General features: G+C 39.8%; 1 protein-coding gene across 8 annotated transcripts in view; it reads left to right on the forward strand.

Moving 5' to 3' along the window:
* The window catches only part of MSRB3 (methionine sulfoxide reductase B3), a 179,928-nt gene that overhangs the window by 77,978 nt on the left and 83,631 nt on the right, over nt 1-18,319 (forward strand). For 6 of the 8 annotated variants that reach the window (XM_075066211.1, XM_075066199.1, XM_075066196.1 and 3 more), the window contains 2 exons: nt 5,690-5,798; nt 7,513-7,590. The exons of the other annotated variants lie outside the window; for them this stretch is intronic. In XM_075066211.1, the coding sequence (XP_074922312.1) occupies nt 5,690-5,798; nt 7,513-7,590 (187 nt within the window). The remainder of the gene's footprint in view (nt 1-5,689; nt 5,799-7,512; nt 7,591-18,319) is intronic. 8 annotated transcript variants of the gene reach the window in all.

The following is an 18,319-nucleotide window of genomic DNA, read 5'->3' on the forward strand; positions in this document are numbered from 1 at the left end:
TTAACTGGAATGATCAACAGCCCTACCATTTTAATGATGATTTGCATGGAGACTGGAAACAGGTTTACTGATGAATTGGTTTATGTTGAGTAAGAATCTGATTTCATTTGTTTCCCATTGTTACTGTTCCTGAGCGTGCATGTTTAGTTATCATCTTAAGAAAATGATGGCAGGTCAAACTAGAACAAAAGTTAGGTATTGTAAATGTTTTAAAAACTCACAACATAAATGTTCCATAATTGTTTTTAATTCCAATGAAAAATGTCTTTCTATAGTGTTCGTTTAAAAACAAAAAAGCAAACCAACGTTCTCCTACTCTGGAGCATTCTGCTAAGGCTAAATAAGGTAAAGAGAAACAGACTAAACAAAAATGAAAGTGACCTGCCTATTTTCATTCTTTGAAGATGGGGGAAATGCAAAGTGTCAACTAATAGCATAAATGGTGGAACTAGATATTTCAGTTTTTAAATGAAATAAAAAGTTTTGTAGTATGGGTAAGGATATTTGGTTTTTAAAAAAAATATAACTCTTAGTCCTGGCAGCATTCCTTCACATCAGTACTAGGTAAATTGCCCCACAGATGTATACCTTCTCCTTTGGAGAAACCAAGGAGATGTTGCTTAGACATAGATCTTGCAGTCTGATCTGCATGAGTAGACTCCTCTGTCCACACAGAAATCCCTTTGAAATCAGTGGGGCTCTGTGTAGTCCTCGGGGGGCTGTCTATACTGGTTAAATGGCAGAACTGAGACCTATAGTGTTCTATAAAAATATGATTAACCCCACTGACACATGCTTGAAATTTTTAATAATAGTATAGAAACTGGAAGCCTGATTTATTATACAGTGATGCTGTGCTGGAACATTTGTCTCACTGTATTTAATTCAGGAAGTCTTAATAATATGTACTCATTGCATGCTTATCGTGGCCATTAGTGCGAATGGGACTTATGCACATGCACAAAGAGGAGATATATACAGTATTTTATATGACATTTGAAATGTGAGTTATTTTCAATGTAGTAAGAGAAAGGAAGCAACAAAACAAAGATAAAATTGTAAACAGTTCAAAAGAGTATTAAAGAAAAAAGCTATGAGTAGGCAATGTTTCAGTACCTGTATGTCATACACTAAGTCTGGTCCTCAGGCACAGGGGAGCAGATTAATGACAGTGCCGGGATAATGGCCTGATAGCTTTTGTCACTCTATCTGAAGAAAAACTTACTGCTCTTTTGTATTTTATTATTATTATTTTATTATTGTAAGTAAATCAAAGGAAATTGTGTATATGTGGTGTTTGTCTTCCATTTATGAACCCCAGATTGGAAAAGCTTTCACAAAAATAGGAATTTAGAAACAAGGTGAGGTGCTCAGGTCACTACCAGTATATGCTTGCAGCTCACTTCTATTTTATAGTGCTGGGCTCCAAGTTGAGGGAACAAGCTAAAACAAGAGAAGTGATGGTGAGGATGGTAATTATTTCCAATGTACTTTGCAATTTTTCCCCTCAAAAAGGCCATTTTGAGATGCAGAATCGTAAAACATCCAAAAATGATATTTTATGCATATTTGTTAGCCTTAAAATAGACATTCCTGTTTTATTATTAGTTTCTCTGAAAAAGCCTCTACTTGTTTTGAAGCCTTGAAAGCCACGTTTCACTTTGGTAGCCCTGCTGCCATTTTTGGCAGCATAAAGGATCTTGAAGTACAGCTGTATGTAAAATGCCTTTATAATGAACAGTAATGAGAATGAAGAGGGAAGGATAAACAGTAAATATTCAGCTGGGGCCCGTATGTCTCTGAGTTCCATCCATCCTTCTGTAGCCCCTGCCACAGACTTCACTGGAGCTCCATGTAAGGAGCTCACTGCAGAAACAGGTATAACAAACCAAAACAGGATTTTCAGATGCACTCTTACTATCTTGAGGATACATTTAAAATTTCTCCTGTTTTTTACTTCAAGGAGGCAAAAATTGGAGTGAAGTTTAAGATTTCTGCCCTCCTCATGATCTCATGAAATGACTGGTCCAAAGTGGATGCCATGCTAATTTTAAAACTGCAGATTATTTTTCTTGTTCACATTGACCCGCAGAGTTTATGAATAAGCAGCACACAAATTTAGACCTGATTTGCCAGGAGTTAAGAAACCTTCTAAAGTTTTAGAGACTTTCATGGGCATCCTGTTTCATCCTCATTACTGACCCCTTGTTGAGAGAACTAACACAAGGAAGACAGGCATGGGCTGATGGACAGGTTCATTCTGTTTTCTTTATGAACAGTAAGGTGATTTGATTGGGCTCTTGCTCTGTACTGTTGATAGTTTTTCATAATCAGTATGGGTACCATATTGGCTGCATTATTAGTTGCTATTTATTGCATAATCACCATAGAAGAAATGATCCATCCATCCATAATTGTTTTCCCATACTCCCTATATTTCATCTTGCATTTCCCACTGATTCTCCCCCCCTCCGCCCCAAGTTAATTTTGTTTAAAGTGCACACAAACAATTGTCTTTAGAAATTATCATATAAGCTTTGCAGTGTGGAGTACAGGCATTATTTTAGTGCAGAGTGAGCGTTTTTCCCTCTCTAGTTTGCTGCCTCTTTCTTGTCATCATATTTAAACCAATGGTGGTGATAGCATCACTCTAAGCCACAAAGTAAAGATGTTGCATCTGTGCATGTTTTGCATGGGGATGGCTAATCTGACATGACATAGTATTACAAAATAAGGCTCCAATTCAGGAAAATACTTAAGCACATGCTTAAAGTTATGTATATGTTTTAAGTGCTCCCTTGTATAGGAATGCTATTCTGAACTGGAGCCTAAATAAAGAACTTAAAACACTAGAACCTCACTAATTCACCCTAACAGGGAGACCCACTGCAAACTAGCAAGTGGTGGAGGTAGCCAATGGATATACACCATATTACCCCTTGTCTCTGACATTCAAAGCAACATGAAACAGGCTTGGTTAATTTACTGGTCTATCAGTTTGCCATGAACATTTAAACCGTAAGTGTCAAAGCTCTGCTTAAGGATGTTCCTGAGATCTGAGGGTTGGGTTATGCGATGACATGAGGTTCATCCAACTGGGTTGCAGCACAGCATTATAATTTTGCTGCCCAATGCTCTGCAAACCTTGAAAATCGCTTTCCAGTGTAGGTATGCAGTGTGCACCAGTGCAGAGTAGCAAGATTTCACTGTACATGTAAATACTTGTCTGTCTTGTAAAACATTCAGGTAACTATAAAAACAATAGGGAAAAATCTCTTATAACATACTTCCTACTTCTGATTGCAAGGTTGTGGATTAAAGGATATACAGTGAAATGGAAATTTCCTCCTGTATACTGGTGACTATACCCAGTAAAGAATGCTATGATTCTAAAATGATAAAATCAGGGTACCCACTTAAGGAATGATTGTAAGAGTTTAAAATGAGATTTTCTTTTAAAACACTCAACTTTTCTATGATTTTTCAAAGTTGAGATATGCTTAGTTTTTTTTTTTTAATGTTAAGGAATGAGATGAAGTTTTGGAAGCAGAAATAATTTTGAGCAAGTTTTAAAAAAAATAAAGGGGTGTTGGTCTATAAAACTCGGCCCAATTTGGGCTGCTTTTTAATATTAAAATATAAGATTTAGGATTTGTAATACTCAGGCAATTTCTTATTGAGCTGCATAATGCAACATTGAGTTATTTATGTAATGCATACACTTTTTTGCTGTTAGTTATCCTTTGAAGACTTATTAGTACAAGAAGACAGCACACGCTGAGAATAAAAATCTCCAGAGTTTGACATCTTTAAATAAGCAACCAAATGTTATAAAGAACAAACCTCACTTACAGTTAGGAAACAATATTTACATTTAAGGTTGAAAAGCCAGGATGTAGGAAAATTTTGCTAATTTGGAAGGTGACCTTTAAGTGCACCAAAACCAAATAATTTGTAAGCCATAGCACAGGGCACATTCCTGCAAAAGTTGTCTGAATACTTCTTTAGTGGTTCTTGAAAGACAAACAAAGAAACCTGGAATGAAATCTTTATCCCCCTCCCAAATGAGATTGAAACTAACAAAGGAGTATAGCCGTGCTCTTTCAAAGCTTGCCATTAACAGGAGGGCTCTGCAGCACAGTTAATGAGATGTTTCAGACAACAATCTGTTTTTAAGAATGTTTAGATCAAAAGTAATTTCCAATCTATGAAATGAAGTTGCTTTTCAATACCTTTCATTCACTAGCCAAGCTTTTTATGTTTGCATTATTTATTTCAATCAGATGTTCTCAATTTTCCTTTGGACCTACTTGACAAGGTTAGTAAGTAGGGACCAACGTTTTTTGCTTTGGAAGAATAAAACTATGAGAGAGAGAAAGAAGGGGCGGGGGGAGAAACATCTTTGCCTAAATGATTTGCAAGCATCTGTGCTTTAAGCTACTTTTTATGAACACTCTTAGTAATGACTCAAGGTAAAAAAGCAGAAAAGCATCCAATGTTAGGAAATTGCAATCCAATACCACGTAATTTAAACCTGCCATTGCTTCTCTTGTACTAAATGACATACAGATGGGTAGCTCTGTTCCCTCTACTTTGGGAACACAATTGGACTTTTTATGTGTATATATTGCTGACAAAAATATTTTTGTCAGGACTGTTTATTTCTAATTGTGCATATTATAATTACTTGAATAGAGTTATTTTAGATGAAGTATTACATATGGTTAGTAAAGCTGTTTCCACATTCAGTACACTTGTACTAGGGTAATTTTTTTGGTTTTCATTCACCAGAGCAACCAGTATTGGGTCCTGAAAAGTATAAATCTCAGACTGGCTTCCTCAAAAAAAAATTTTTTTGAATCATTTTCTAGAGTAATTACAGATTCTGCATTATAAGAATGGTGTTTTTACAATAATGCCTTGAGACCATTTAGATTTTCTTTTTGTGTGTAGAACTAGGCATAGCCTAGGCTGGAATTTTCAAGGAAGTATGAGCCAGCTTTAATTTTAATTAATTAATAAATTAATTAATACATCCCAGTTCTAATTTTTAAGATAACTTTTATTTTTGAGGACTGCACAGTTTTTAGAATAGTGAAATGACTTTTCTCTTAGGGCTGATATTTTGATCTGCATTATAAGACATAGTCCCTAAGAATAATTCAACTGTGACAAAAATAAATAAAGTTAAAATAAATGTAAGGATGATGGAGAAATCAACCATATTGGAAGTATAATGATTTATAATATTTAAACCTTGTGAATCATTGGATGCTTAATCGTGGCTAAACATCATATGCCCATTACCTTATGTCTACAATGTAGATGTTTTGAAAAGAGCGTTGCGTTTGAATTATTTTTTGCTGACTTTTTTTTTTTTTAAGTGGTAGGAAAATGTTATCTTCTCATGAATGACTGTGTAAAGGTTTAGGATGGCACACAGAAGGCTTTGGCTGTAGCACATTGTCACTGCTCCAGTGGAATCACCTGGCTTTTGAGCAACATTCTTTTAAAACTTGGATTTGAAGAAATAATCAGCTGCAGTTCAGCTGAGCCATTCTATTGCATTAGGGACTGGTCTGGTCATTGACAAGTGAATGCAGAAGCTATGCTGTGGCCGTCAGCCAAAGCAATTATTCAAGATTTAAGCTAAAAAGACTCCTTCTCTCATATCCTCTCCCTTTTTCAGGGTCATGTAGGGATAAAAAGAACTGCAAGGTGGTCTTTTCCCAGCAGGACCTGAGGAAGCGGCTGACGCCTTTGCAGTACCATGTCACTCAGGAGAAAGGGACTGAAAGGTAAGGCAGGCTGAAGGAAGCACATTCATGAAGAAATAGGCATCTTTCCTTCTCTCCTCCCCTTTCTGCTGTTTCCCCTCCAACTGCTTTCAAGAATTCTCCACTTGTTTACTAATTCCTATAAATTAACACCGCTGAAAAGACAGGCATCTGCCATGTGGCGGTCAAGGCGAGAGAGAGAGAGAGAGTGTGTGTGTGTGTGTATTAAATGAACACTAAGTGTCTTATAAAGTCACAGAGCTTATGTTTAGCGTCTGTTTTTAGTTTACTACAAAATGTGTGGAAGTAATAGCGGTTTAGGTACATTTTTTGGAAGGCATCACAGTGAGCAGAACCATGAGGAAAATGGCTCTGTGCCAGGAGGCTGAAATTTTGAAAGTGGCCATTGTGAGTATAGACATTTTGGCTGCAAAAAGAAGGTAGCATAATTTAGTTCCTTTCCATCCCACTCCAATTTCTTTTTGAAGCGCATGTGGAGAAGGTATTTATTGGCTCATTTGTGGTAGGAATGTCAAAAATTTTCAATAACTGCCCTCACATGGTTTTAGTCCCTGGAAGCTAGCCCTAAATCCTGGATGGAAAAAAAAGTGCTCACTTCCAAACTGTTAGTAGTGAATAGTCTCTCTCAGCTGATTCCAGCATGAAGGCAACTTGCCAAAGTCTAACCATTTTGTTGTCTAATTTATACCATGGAGCTTGGCATAAGGCCCTAGCTTACCTCTGATCCAAATGTATTAATGATGTAACTGCTTGTTTTCATTCATGACCTGAAAGGGCTCTTTACCACACATGGGGTCTTAGTTAATAGGCAACACTCTTCCTACCAGAGTATACTGTTTGCTGAATGTAATGAATGGTAATCACTGGCACACCCCACCCCCCACAAATGAGCTGGCAGTGGGACCTGAGCCTCCACTTATGAGACCTCCTTCCACCCCAATCACTTACTGTTGTGTATATGATTAGCAAAATGATTTAATGCACACAAACAATTGGAGAGTAGGTCATTCTTAAAAATCCTGTTTATAAAAAAAAATTGGACCTCATAAAAAGGGTGAAAGGATAATAAAAACAAGCTGCCGAGCACATAGGCTTTTTGTTGGACTAGCACAGCTGATTTGTATTAGATGAATGACCTCCGAGCCCTGAAGTTTGTTAACTTAGAAAAATATTCTCTTAAAACTGTAATATTCCTTTTCGACTAAAAATATAAGGCTCATGCAGCTTGAAATGATGGACCAGTTGTTTAATTTTCTGCTAAGATACTAATGATACTCTAGTCTAACACACGGGCAGCCCATCCTGTGCTAACAAACCAACAGTGTCATTTACCCACTACACTAGTGCTTTATTTGTTGTTGAACATTTGAGATCATTGTTAAAAAAAATTGTTTGAAGACTAAAGCTAGAGAAATGTTCAAGATTAATTGAATTTTAAACAAAGATTGTTTAAAAATTACTAATTTTAGGACATTGCCAAACAGTTTTAAACAGCATTTGGTTTTTGTGCTCTTATCTTTGACGTTGTGTGAAGTTTTGCTTCCTTCTGAATGGTATGTAACTGTTAAGGCAAATTAATGAAGATATTCATTTTTTCAGTTGATAAAGAATAACAACAGCTAACTCCTTGAGTTCAGCTTTTTGCACTCTAATATAGTATTTAAAAAACACTATTCCCTTACTGATTTTTAAAATAGCATTTTTGTTTTTCCAGCGCCTTTGAGGGAGAATACACACATCATAAAGCTTATGGGATATACAAATGTGTTGTCTGTGGAACTCCTTTATTCCAGTGAGTATATTAAATATATTTATCAATACTTCTTTCTGTATTAGATATTATATTATGATCCACTGTAATCTCTCATGTTCCAGGCTTTACAGTAGCTTTGTAAGAAAATTTTAAGAATTAACTTTCATTCAAACGAAAAGATAGCATAAAAAAAATTAAATAGAGTAATTCAGTAAACTGGAGACTGGTAGTATAAGTAACTTGACTGGGAAATGAGTTTTATAATACAGAGTCATGGAGTTAGCTGGTGAAATAACTTTAGAGTTATCTGAGTTCTTTATTTCAGCATTGGAGATTCAGATGTGGGTGTAAACCAATGATCCTCATTCTGCAGGCTCATGTAGGCCCCATGGAGGTAGTCTATCCATACTCCAGTCGGGTGGTTAGACCATTAAGAACATAAGAACATCCATGCTGGGTCAGAACAATGGTCCATTTTTTGATAGTGACCAGTGCCAGAAGCTTCAGAAGGAGTGAACAGAACAGGGCAATTATCAAGTGGTCCAGTCCCAACTTTTAGCAGTTTAGGGTCACCCAGAGTGTGGTGTTGCATTTCTGACAATCTTGGCTAATAGCCATTGATGGAGCTATCCTCCATGAACTTATCTAATTCCCATTTTTAACCCAGTTGTACTTTTGACCTTCACAACATAACCTGGCAATGAGTTCCACAGGTTTTACTGTGCTATGTGAAGAAGTACTTCCTTATATTGTTTTTAATCTTCTGCCTATGCATTTCATTGGGTGATCCCTGGTTCTTGTGTTATGTGACGGGGTAAATAACAGTTCCTTATTCACTTTCTCCGCACATTCATGATTTTAAGGACCTCTGTCATGTCCCCCTTAGTTGTCTCTTTTCCAAATTGAATAGTCCCATTCTTTTTAATCTCTCCTCCTACAGAAACTGTTGCATATCTGCTAATCATTTTGGTTGCCTTTCTCTGTACATTTTTCAATTCTAATATATCATTTTTGAGATGAAGTGACCAGAATTGTATGCAGTATTCAACATGCCGTTATATTTTCTGTCATCTTATCAATTTCTTTCATAATGTTTCCTAACATTCTGTTAGCTTTTTTGTCAGCTGCTGCAGATATGAGCAGAAGTTTTTAGAAAACTAACCACGATGACTCTAAGATCACTTTCTTGAGTGGTAATGGCTAATTTACACCCCATAGTTTTGTATGTATAGCTGGGATTATGTTCTCCAGTGTGCATTGCATTACTTTGCATTTATGAACATTTAATTTAATCTGCCATTTTGTTGCGCAGTTCCCCAATTTTGTGAAATCCTTTTAACTCTTTGCAGTGCTTTGGACTTAAGTATCTTGAGTAATTTTGTATCTTCAGCAAAGATGCTACCTGTTTACTCCTTTTTCCAGACCATTTATGAATATTTTGAACAGTACTGGTCCCAGTGCAGATCCTTGGGGGACCCTGATCTTTACGTCTTTCCATTGTGAAAACTGACTATTTATTCCTACCCTTTGTTTCCTGTCTTTTAACTGGTTACTGATACATAGCAGGACTTCTCTTCTGATTTCCTGACTGCCTACTTTGCTTAAGAGCCTTTAGTGAGGGACCTTGTCAAAGGTTTTCTGAAAATCCAAGTACACTCTGTATACTGCATGGCCCTTGTCCATATGCTTGTTGACCGCACTCAAAAAAGTCTAACAGATTGGTGAGGTGTGATTTTCCTTTATAAAAGCCATGTCATCTTTTACCCAACATACTGTGTTCTTCTATGTGCCAGATAATCCTGTTCTTTACTATAGTTTCAACCAGTTTGCCTGGTACTGAAGTTAGGTTTACTGGTGTGTAATTGCCAGTGTTTAGAGCCTTTTTAAAAGATTAGCATTATACTGGCTATCTTCCAGTCATCTGGTGCAGAGATTGATTTAAGTGATAGATTATATACTACAGTTAATAGTTCTGTAATTTCATATTTGAGTTCCTTCAGGACTCTTGGGTGAACACCATCTGTTTCTTGTGACAAAGGCCTTGGCTACACTTGCAAGTTGCAGCGCTGGTGAGGGAGTTACAGCGCTGCAACTTACTCGGTGTCCACACTTACAAAGCTCAGCCAGCGCTGCAACTCCCTGTCTGCAGCGCTGGCTGTACACCTGGTCTGCTACGGTGTAGCGAATCCAGCGCTGGTGATGCAGGGCTGCTCATCAGGTGTGGACACTCACCAGCGCTGTAATTGGCCTCCAGGGTATTAGGAGGTATCCCAGCATACCTTTTCAGCCTCTCTGGTCATCGTTTCGCACTCCACTGCCCTGGGCTCAGGTGACCCGCCCTTTAAATGCCCCGGGAATTTTAAAAATCCCTTCCTGTTTGCTCAGTGAGGCGTGGAGTGCAATCAATCAATCAATCAGTGACCATGCCTCCACGCCCCAAACGAGCCCCAGCATGGAGCACTGCCGAGCTGCAGGATCTCATCAGTGTTTGGGGTGAGGAAGCTGTGCAGGCACAGCTGCGCTCCAGCCGTAGAAATTATGATACCTACGGCCAGATATCAAAGTCAATGCAATACAGGGGCTATGACCGGGACCGGTGCAGTGCAGGGTTAAGGTAAAGGAGCTGCGGAGTGCCTACTGCAAAGCACGTCAGGGAAACCACCGCTCAGGTGCTGCCCCCACGACCTGCCATTTTTACAAGGAGCTGGATGCGATACTTGGATGTAACCCCACTGCCAATCCGAGGATCACGATGGACAGTTCAGAACCTGGAGAGGAGGGGGGTGAGGGTGAGAGGAAACCCGAGAGGGAGGCTACTGAGGTGTTTAGAGACTCCCAGGAGTCATGCAGCCAGGAGCTATTTTCCAGCCAGGAAGAAGCTAGCAGTCGCAGCCGCTGGGACTTGGTAGTGAGGAACTAGCAGAGGAGCCTGTTCCCTGGTAAGAAGCTTTTATTATAAGGATGGAAATGTTTTGGGAGAGGGGGCTATGGCTGCCTGCAAGCATGCCTAGATGTGGAATAGCCCATTGATTTGGTCTATCACGTCGCGGTAATCTGCCTCTGTAATCTCTTCAAAAGTTTCAGCCAGAGCGTGTGCAATGCGCTTCAGCAAGTTTATAGGGGAGCCACCGTGGTCCTTGTCCCAGTCAGGCTAATGCGTCCGCGCCATTGTGCCGTGAGGGGTGGGGGGACCATTGCTGCACACAGGCAAGCTGCCTAGGGCCAGGGCGGAATCCACATAGCTGTAGAAGAGCCTCCCGCTCCTTCCCAGGTGACCCGGAGCAGCGAGATATCGGGGAGGTTAAAATTCTGTGGAAAATGCAGGGATACTGTTAAGTGCTATTTCCCTGTAGCTGCTCTTTGCTTCCACAAGTCACAGAAACCCCATGGATTCCAGAGTCAAGCAGCTATTTCTCCCCCTTCCCAGGTGAGCCACGTGGCAGACCCCCCCCTTCCCAAGTGAGCCGCGTGTGGGCAAACTCACCATCTCTCCTGCAGCTGCGGCTCTCTGTGTGCTATGCTCGCAATGTGTAAATGATGCTACAAATAGTCTTAAAACAATACAGGCTCTGTAGTAAAAGTTTATCTCTCTGTGTTTTTTTTAAAGTGACCTTGGATGTACTGCTCCATCAGCGCAGACTTCTGAAAAACTACGAAACTTAAGAAAAAAAACCAAGAAGAATAAGGAGGAGCTGGTGAAAGCAGTTATGAATCTGTATTCCACAGATAATAAAAGTTGCAAGACTGGAGGGAAAAAGGAAAGCATTGAAAAAAGGAACAGGCTGCCAAGAGAAAGGAATTGGTACCAAGAGAAGCACAGATCGGCTGCTAAGCATCCTGGAACGCCACACAGACCTCATGCAGTCAATGCTAAGCCATGCAGGCAGAGCACTACCGTGCCTTTCCTCCCCATCCCAAAGCTCAACCCATTGTGCCCCCCACTGTTTCCTCAAAACACCCTTCTCCAGCATCCTGGTTCTTACCACCACCAGCTGCCCCCAACACCATACGTTCACCTAACAGCCCTGATAACTACGACCCTTACCCTATGCACTCAACCCCATCACCATGCAGCATATTAATCCTGAAGTGCAGCAGGCATTGCAGAACACTCAAGGAAGACATATTCAAACCTCTGACTTTACTGCTCATCACCCTACCCCCCTGCCTGTTTTTATGTACTGTATTTTAATAAAGGATTTCTTGTCTTTTAAAACAGTTTTTTATTATTACAGAAAGTGTAACATACTGTACCACAAGTGAAAAAATAGGCACTGCAATCATTGCAACCACTGCACTTAACTGCTGTGGAAGGCACCCAACATTACTGTTGGCTTTCAGCCTCAAATTGCTCCTTTAAGGCATCCTAATCCTTGAAGCACTGTGCTGGGCCTCTCTAGTAGCCCTGCTCTCTGGCTGTGCAAATTCAGCCTCCAGGCATTGAACCCTCGGAGGTCCATTCATCACTGAAGGTTTCACTCTTCCCTTCACAAATATTATGGAGGATACAGCACGTGGTTATAATCGCTGGGATGCTGCTTTCCCCCACGTCTAGCTTCCCGTAGAGACTTCTCCATCTCCCTTTAACGGCCAAAAGCACACTCCACAGTCATTCTGCACCGGCTCAGCCTGTAGTTGAAAACGGTCCTTGTCCTGTCAAGCTTCGCTGTATACGGTTTCATGAGCCAAGGCATTAACGGGTAAGCAGGGTCTCCAAGGATCACAATGGGCATTTCGACGTCCCCCACTGTGATCTTCCTGTCTGGGAAAAAAGTCCCTGCCTGCAGCTTCCTGAACATGCCACTGTTCCGAAAGATGCGTGCATCATGCACCTTTCCAGGCCATCCTGTGTAAATGTCAGTGAAACGCCACGGTGATCCACAAGTGCCTGGAGAACCATAGAGAAATACCCCTTCCGATTAACGTACTCGGATGCCAGGTGGGGTGGTGCCAGAATAGGAATATGCATCCATCTATTGCCCTCCACAGTTAGGGAAACCCATTTGTGCAAAGCCATCCACAATGTCCTGCACATTCCCCAGAGTCACGGTTCTTCTTAGCAGGATGCGATTAATGGCCCTGCAAACTTGCATCACCACTATTCCAACGGTCGACTTTCCCACTCCAAACTGGTTTGCGACCGATCGGTAGCTGTCTGGAGTTGCCAGCTTCCAGACTGCAATAGCCACCCGCGCTTCTCCACTGACAGGGCAGCTCTCAGTCTCGTGTCCTTGCGCTGCAGGTTGGGGCGAGCTCAGCACACAATCCATGAAAGTGGCTTTTCTCATCCTAAAGTTCTGCAGCCACTGGTCGTCATCCCAGACTTGCATGACGATGTGATCCCACCACTCAGTGCTTGTTTCCCGAGCCCAAAGCGGCGTTCCACGGTGCTGAGAGCACGTCCGTTACTGCCACAAGCAATTTAGTGTCACGACGCGTCAGCCGAATCGATTCATCATCTGAGCTCTCCTCACTGTCACTTTGGAGCATGAAGGAATAGCTCAACTGCCAGACGTGATGTGCTGGCGACATTCATCAGCAAAATCCTCAGCAGCTCGGCTCCATTTCCCACTGAAATCATGTGGCAGACTCGCCAACGTGGCAAAAAACGGTGCTGAATGGGATGGAAGCGCAATGCAGCACAGGTCGTTGGAACAGGAAGCGGAATGACCCACACCCTTCCGTCCCCTTCCCACAACCACAGCGCGCAAAATGGGACGAGGTGCTCTGTGGGTAGCTGCCCACAATGCACCACTCCACAACAGCGCTGCAAATGCTGCAAATGTGGACACACTGCAGTGCTGGTCGCTGTCAGTGTGGACACACTGCAGCGCTGGCCCTACACAGCTGTACGACCACAGCTGTAACTACCAGTGCTGCAAAAATGTAAGTGTAGCCATACCCTTATTACTATTTAATTTGTTCCAAAACCACCTCTACTGACACCTCAGTCTGGAACAGTTCCTCAGATTTGCCATCTAAAGAGTGGCTCCGGTGTGGGAATCTCCCTCACATCCTCTGCGGTGAAGACTGATGAAAAGAATCCATTTAGCTTCTTTGCAATGGCTTTATGTCTTCATTGAGAGCTCCTTAATCATCCAGTGGCCCCACTGATTGTTTGTCAGGCTTCTGTCTTCTGATGTACTTACAAAAATTTTTTGCATTAGCTTTTGTGTCTGTTGCTAGTTTCTTTTCAGATTCTTTTTTGGCCTGTCTAATTATAGTTTTACATTTGACTTGCCAGAGTTTGTGCTTCTTTCTGTTTTCCTCAGTAGATTTGACTTCAAAATTTTAAAAGATGTTTTTTTGTTTCTAACAGCCTCTTTTTTACTGCATTGTTTAGCCATGGTGGCAAGTTTTTGGTCCTCTTACTTTTTTTTAATTGGACGTACATGCTTAGTTTGAGCCCATATTACTGTATTTTTTTAAAAATGTCCATGCTACTTGCAGACATTTCACTCGTGACTACTCATTTGAATTTCTGTTTAACTAGCTTCCTCATTTTTTGTGTAGTTCCCCTTTTTGAAGTTAAATGCTACTGTGGAGGGATTTTTCGGTATTTCCCTCCCTACAAGGAGGTTAAATTTAATTACATTATGGTCGCTTTTACCAAGCGGTTCAGCTATATTCGCCTGTTGAACCAGATCCTGTGTGCCTCTTAGCACTAAAACAAGAATTGCCACTTCCCTGGTGAGTTCTAGGACTAGCTGCTCCAAGAATCAGTCATTAATGGTGTCTAGAAATGTTGTGTCTGCATCCTGTCCTGAGGTAACATGTATCCCATTGATATGGGGATAGCTGAAATCCCCCATTATTATTGGGCTTTCTGTTTTTGTAGCCTCTCTAATCTCCCTGAATATTTCATACTCCCTATCAGCATCCTGGTCAGGTGATTGGTAGTACATTCCTATTTCTATACTCTTATTATTCAAGCATGGAATTTCTATTGGTACATTTAAGTTTGTTTTTTTAAAAAATATTCAAGATTTTTGCTATATTTGACCTCTGCTTTCTTTCTCATATAGTGCCACTCTCTCACCATCATGACCCCGTCAGTCATTCCTATACATATTGTAGCGTGATATTACTGTGTCTCATTATCATCATTCTACCTAGTTTCTGCAATGACTATTATATCAACGTCCTCATTTAATACCAGGCACTCAAGTTCACCCATCGCAGTGCTCAGACTTCTAGCATTTGTATACATGCACTTATAAAATTAATTAATATTTAGTTGTCTGCCTTCATTTGATGTAATTGAATGGGACTTTTTTTCAGTTGATTGTTTCTCTTCAGTTCCTACCTGTACTTTATCAATTTCTATCCTCTCCTCTTTACTAGGTTATGGAGTGTCCCCTTTAATAAAATTTCCCCAGAGGACTGTCTCTGTCCAAATTGTGTGCTCCTCTGAACTTATTGGCTTAAAAATTCCTCTGTCCTTTTTAATTTCACAAGCCAGCAGTCTGGTGCTGTTTTGATTTTAGGTGGAGCCCATCCTTCCTGTATAGGCTCCTCCTTTTCCAAAAGGTTACCCAAGTAGTTCACAGAGAGACAAAATAGTTGGTTTTCTTATGAAAATTCAGTGAGCATATATAATTTTCCCTTGAATATCTATTATTCCACATGAAGAGCTGAATTAGACATTTCAGCCAAGATTTTTCAAAAGCAGGCTGATAACTTAAAACTAAACCTCTTTTAAATGTACTAGGGGAAAATATCTTACAAAACAGAGCACTAGAAGCATAACTGATTAAATGGTGTCAATTACTCTTTTTCTTTAAATATTTTTCACTTTTATTTAGGCACTTTCCTTTTTGACTATAATTTCTTCACTCTGACTTCTTCTCCTGCCCTGTTTTGTCTCAAGTCTAACCTGATCTTTTCCTTAAATAGCAACATCTGCTTTTACATTCTCACTCTGTAGAGCATGTGGAAGACAGCAGGTCAGGACAGGGCTCTTATCTCTGACTAGGTTGGGGAAAGGAGATCAATAGAATGATATATCCATGAGACATCCCTAAAACCTATTTAAAAGTGTTGGGGGCTGGATCAAGAAGGAAGTAAGAGCAGAAAATAGGAAGAATGGCATTTGAAAGTGTCCTAAGATCAGTAGTAAGCAAAATTGTTTGGAAGGGTGTATGTGCACTCTTTCAAACCCCATGTTCAGACTGTCGCTTATGGGGGAAGTTTTCAGGATACAGGATAGAACAAATTCCACTTTAAGACTTACTTATGACTTTCTCAGATAAGAAGTGTTGACTAAGTCTGCTCTTATGACGCTGCCTTGCTATTTTTAGTTGAAGTAAAGATAATAAGTTGAATTCAGTTTCTGTAGCCATGTGTAAATTTCCGTCTTCCCCACATATAGTAATACACAGTATTTCTGCGAATTAGGTCATTGTGTCCATTGTATGTTTACATGCTGTATTGCCAGGGGAAGTGTTGAAAATATTCATGCAATCCATGTTCTACTTCAATATTTTGCATTTCATGTTAGGGCAACCATGTATCCCTGAAAATGGAAATGACCCTGTTTTCAAAGCCTCTTCTAGAATCTCTGTTGGTTTTATGAAAGGGGTGATTTTATCTCACTTCTTGTAAACTCCATCCAACTATAGAAGCCTGCTAAATGTGCCTCAGGGACTGCAATCCCTTGGGCTGGTCTTATAAAGTATTATATTTTACATGATGACACTGTGCCTTTCCATCCACCATTATAAGACTTCTGTCCAGGTCTTCAAGCAGTCCTTTCACATACACAGAGTCAAATCAACTGGGTGGCACTGAAGAAGAGGAAGAGGCAATGCTTGGCCAAGGAGGGGGAGAAGGAGGAGTGGGCACCCCCTGCCTGCAGCTGCAAAAACCCTGGTGTGCCTATCTCTTTGAGCTCCACGAAAATTATCTTTGGTGTGCCTGTCACAATTAGTATTCAAGCTTTTCAGGCCAGATCTCAGCTAGTGCAGATCACTGTAATGCCATTGACTTCAATGGAGCTATGTTCATTTATACCAGCTGGGTATCTGGATGTCTGGCATACCATACAGTGATTGTGCAGGGTATATTGTAAAATATTTATTTATAACATCTGAAGTGATGTTAAAAGTAAACACACAAAAATGGGATTATTCTTGCCTATTATCAAAGCACTTGAAAGGTGCTCAGATAAGTGATGGTCAGGTATAAAAACCTATGTCGATTTCAATGTCATCATGCTGAGGAATACAAAAGCAAGTATTTTACAGCATGACTCAGCAACTTATCTGTTGTAACCATCAGTTTCAGAGGCAAAATAGCAAGGAATAGTGAGTTCCTCGACTAGAAGATATACTATATGTTGAATGAATTAAAATTGATGACTAGGAAAAGATAGTGTTTTCAGCCCAAAAAGTTGAAAATAGGTAGCAAAAGTATATAGCTAGGAGAATACAAAATCTATGCTATTCAATAAATGTCCCCATACAGAGGCTAAATTGCCAATATTGTCTCTTAGGAGAGAAGTACTAGTGAAAAGAAGAAACTCCATAATGCTAACTGAAAATTTAGACAAATAGGATTTTTTTTTTTTTCAGATCTTCATCTGAAACCCACATGTTTCCATTTGGCTCTTGCTGGGTGCCCATTAATTTTTCCTCTGCATCATTGTAGTCTGTAAATATATATGTTTGAACTGTGGACCCATTAGTTTAGCCAGGAAGGAGATTGAAGCTTCAGTATTAATATTAAAAAGCTTCAACTTTTAGCATGTCTGATTTACGCTGTTTCATTACCATGTGACATGCAAGGTCAGGGAACACATGAATTTTATACCCCAGATGAAAGACCTATTTTTTTGCTACATGCTTAAGATAGAATTCTATTTTTATCAGTAGAAGAGATAAAAAGAAACAATTAAAACTCAACATCTCTCTTCATTTAAACTGCTGATACCACCATGAGTTTATAGAGAATGTGCTTTAACTTTTTCCATAGTCAGAAGGTGTCTCAAATTTAAAAAACAATATCATTCCTTTAAATCCAATTGTTCTGTCACTGAACTTCACTGTAGCTTCACTCCACACATTCTCCCACATTGGAATATAGCTAAGGACAGTGATGTGTTAAACACACAATGAACAAGTCTCAGGAGCTCACTTTTGTAAACCTCTGCTTTTAATATCTTCTGGGCCACACTTGCTTATTGTAATCTTTTGCTGTGCCATGTCTATTTAGTTTGTAGGATCTTTGGGATCTGTCACTTCATGGCAGTTCACAGAAAACTAGAACACCTGTACCATTAAATGACCCTAGAAATGATGAATGACAAATCTAATCTGCTATTTGTTTTCTAAAGACCCAGAATTTTAAGTGTTTTATTCTTAGCTTGATTTTTTCAAGGAATTTCCCTTTTACCATGCAAAAGTAGCTTTTTCTCAGCAACCATGGCAGAAGGAGTTTAGAATGATCGGTGTCTTTCCTCAAAGACATACAACTGGAATTTACACTCTGAAGTCACTTCCACAGAAGAAAGTTTATAATGAATTATTTATTAAACATCAGCATTGTGCTTGATACAAGAAGTAAAAGAATAGACAGCCTATGCAAGAGAGACATAGTACAGATAAGATGCACTGGGAGGCCCAAAGAATTGACTAGTTTTTTTCCTTTAATATTATTGTTGTCTAAACTTCCAGTTCTGAGATACAAGAAAAGTCACCAAGTCTTAATGAATTAGCCATTCCTTCACTGCTACCTGTACTGGCTTCTGAAAGGAATCCTCTTTGGTAAG

Source organism: Chelonoidis abingdonii, chromosome 1 (genome assembly GCF_003597395.2).
Source record: "Chelonoidis abingdonii isolate Lonesome George chromosome 1, CheloAbing_2.0, whole genome shotgun sequence".
In the NCBI taxonomy this organism is placed as follows: Eukaryota; Metazoa; Chordata; order Testudines; family Testudinidae; genus Chelonoidis; species Chelonoidis abingdonii.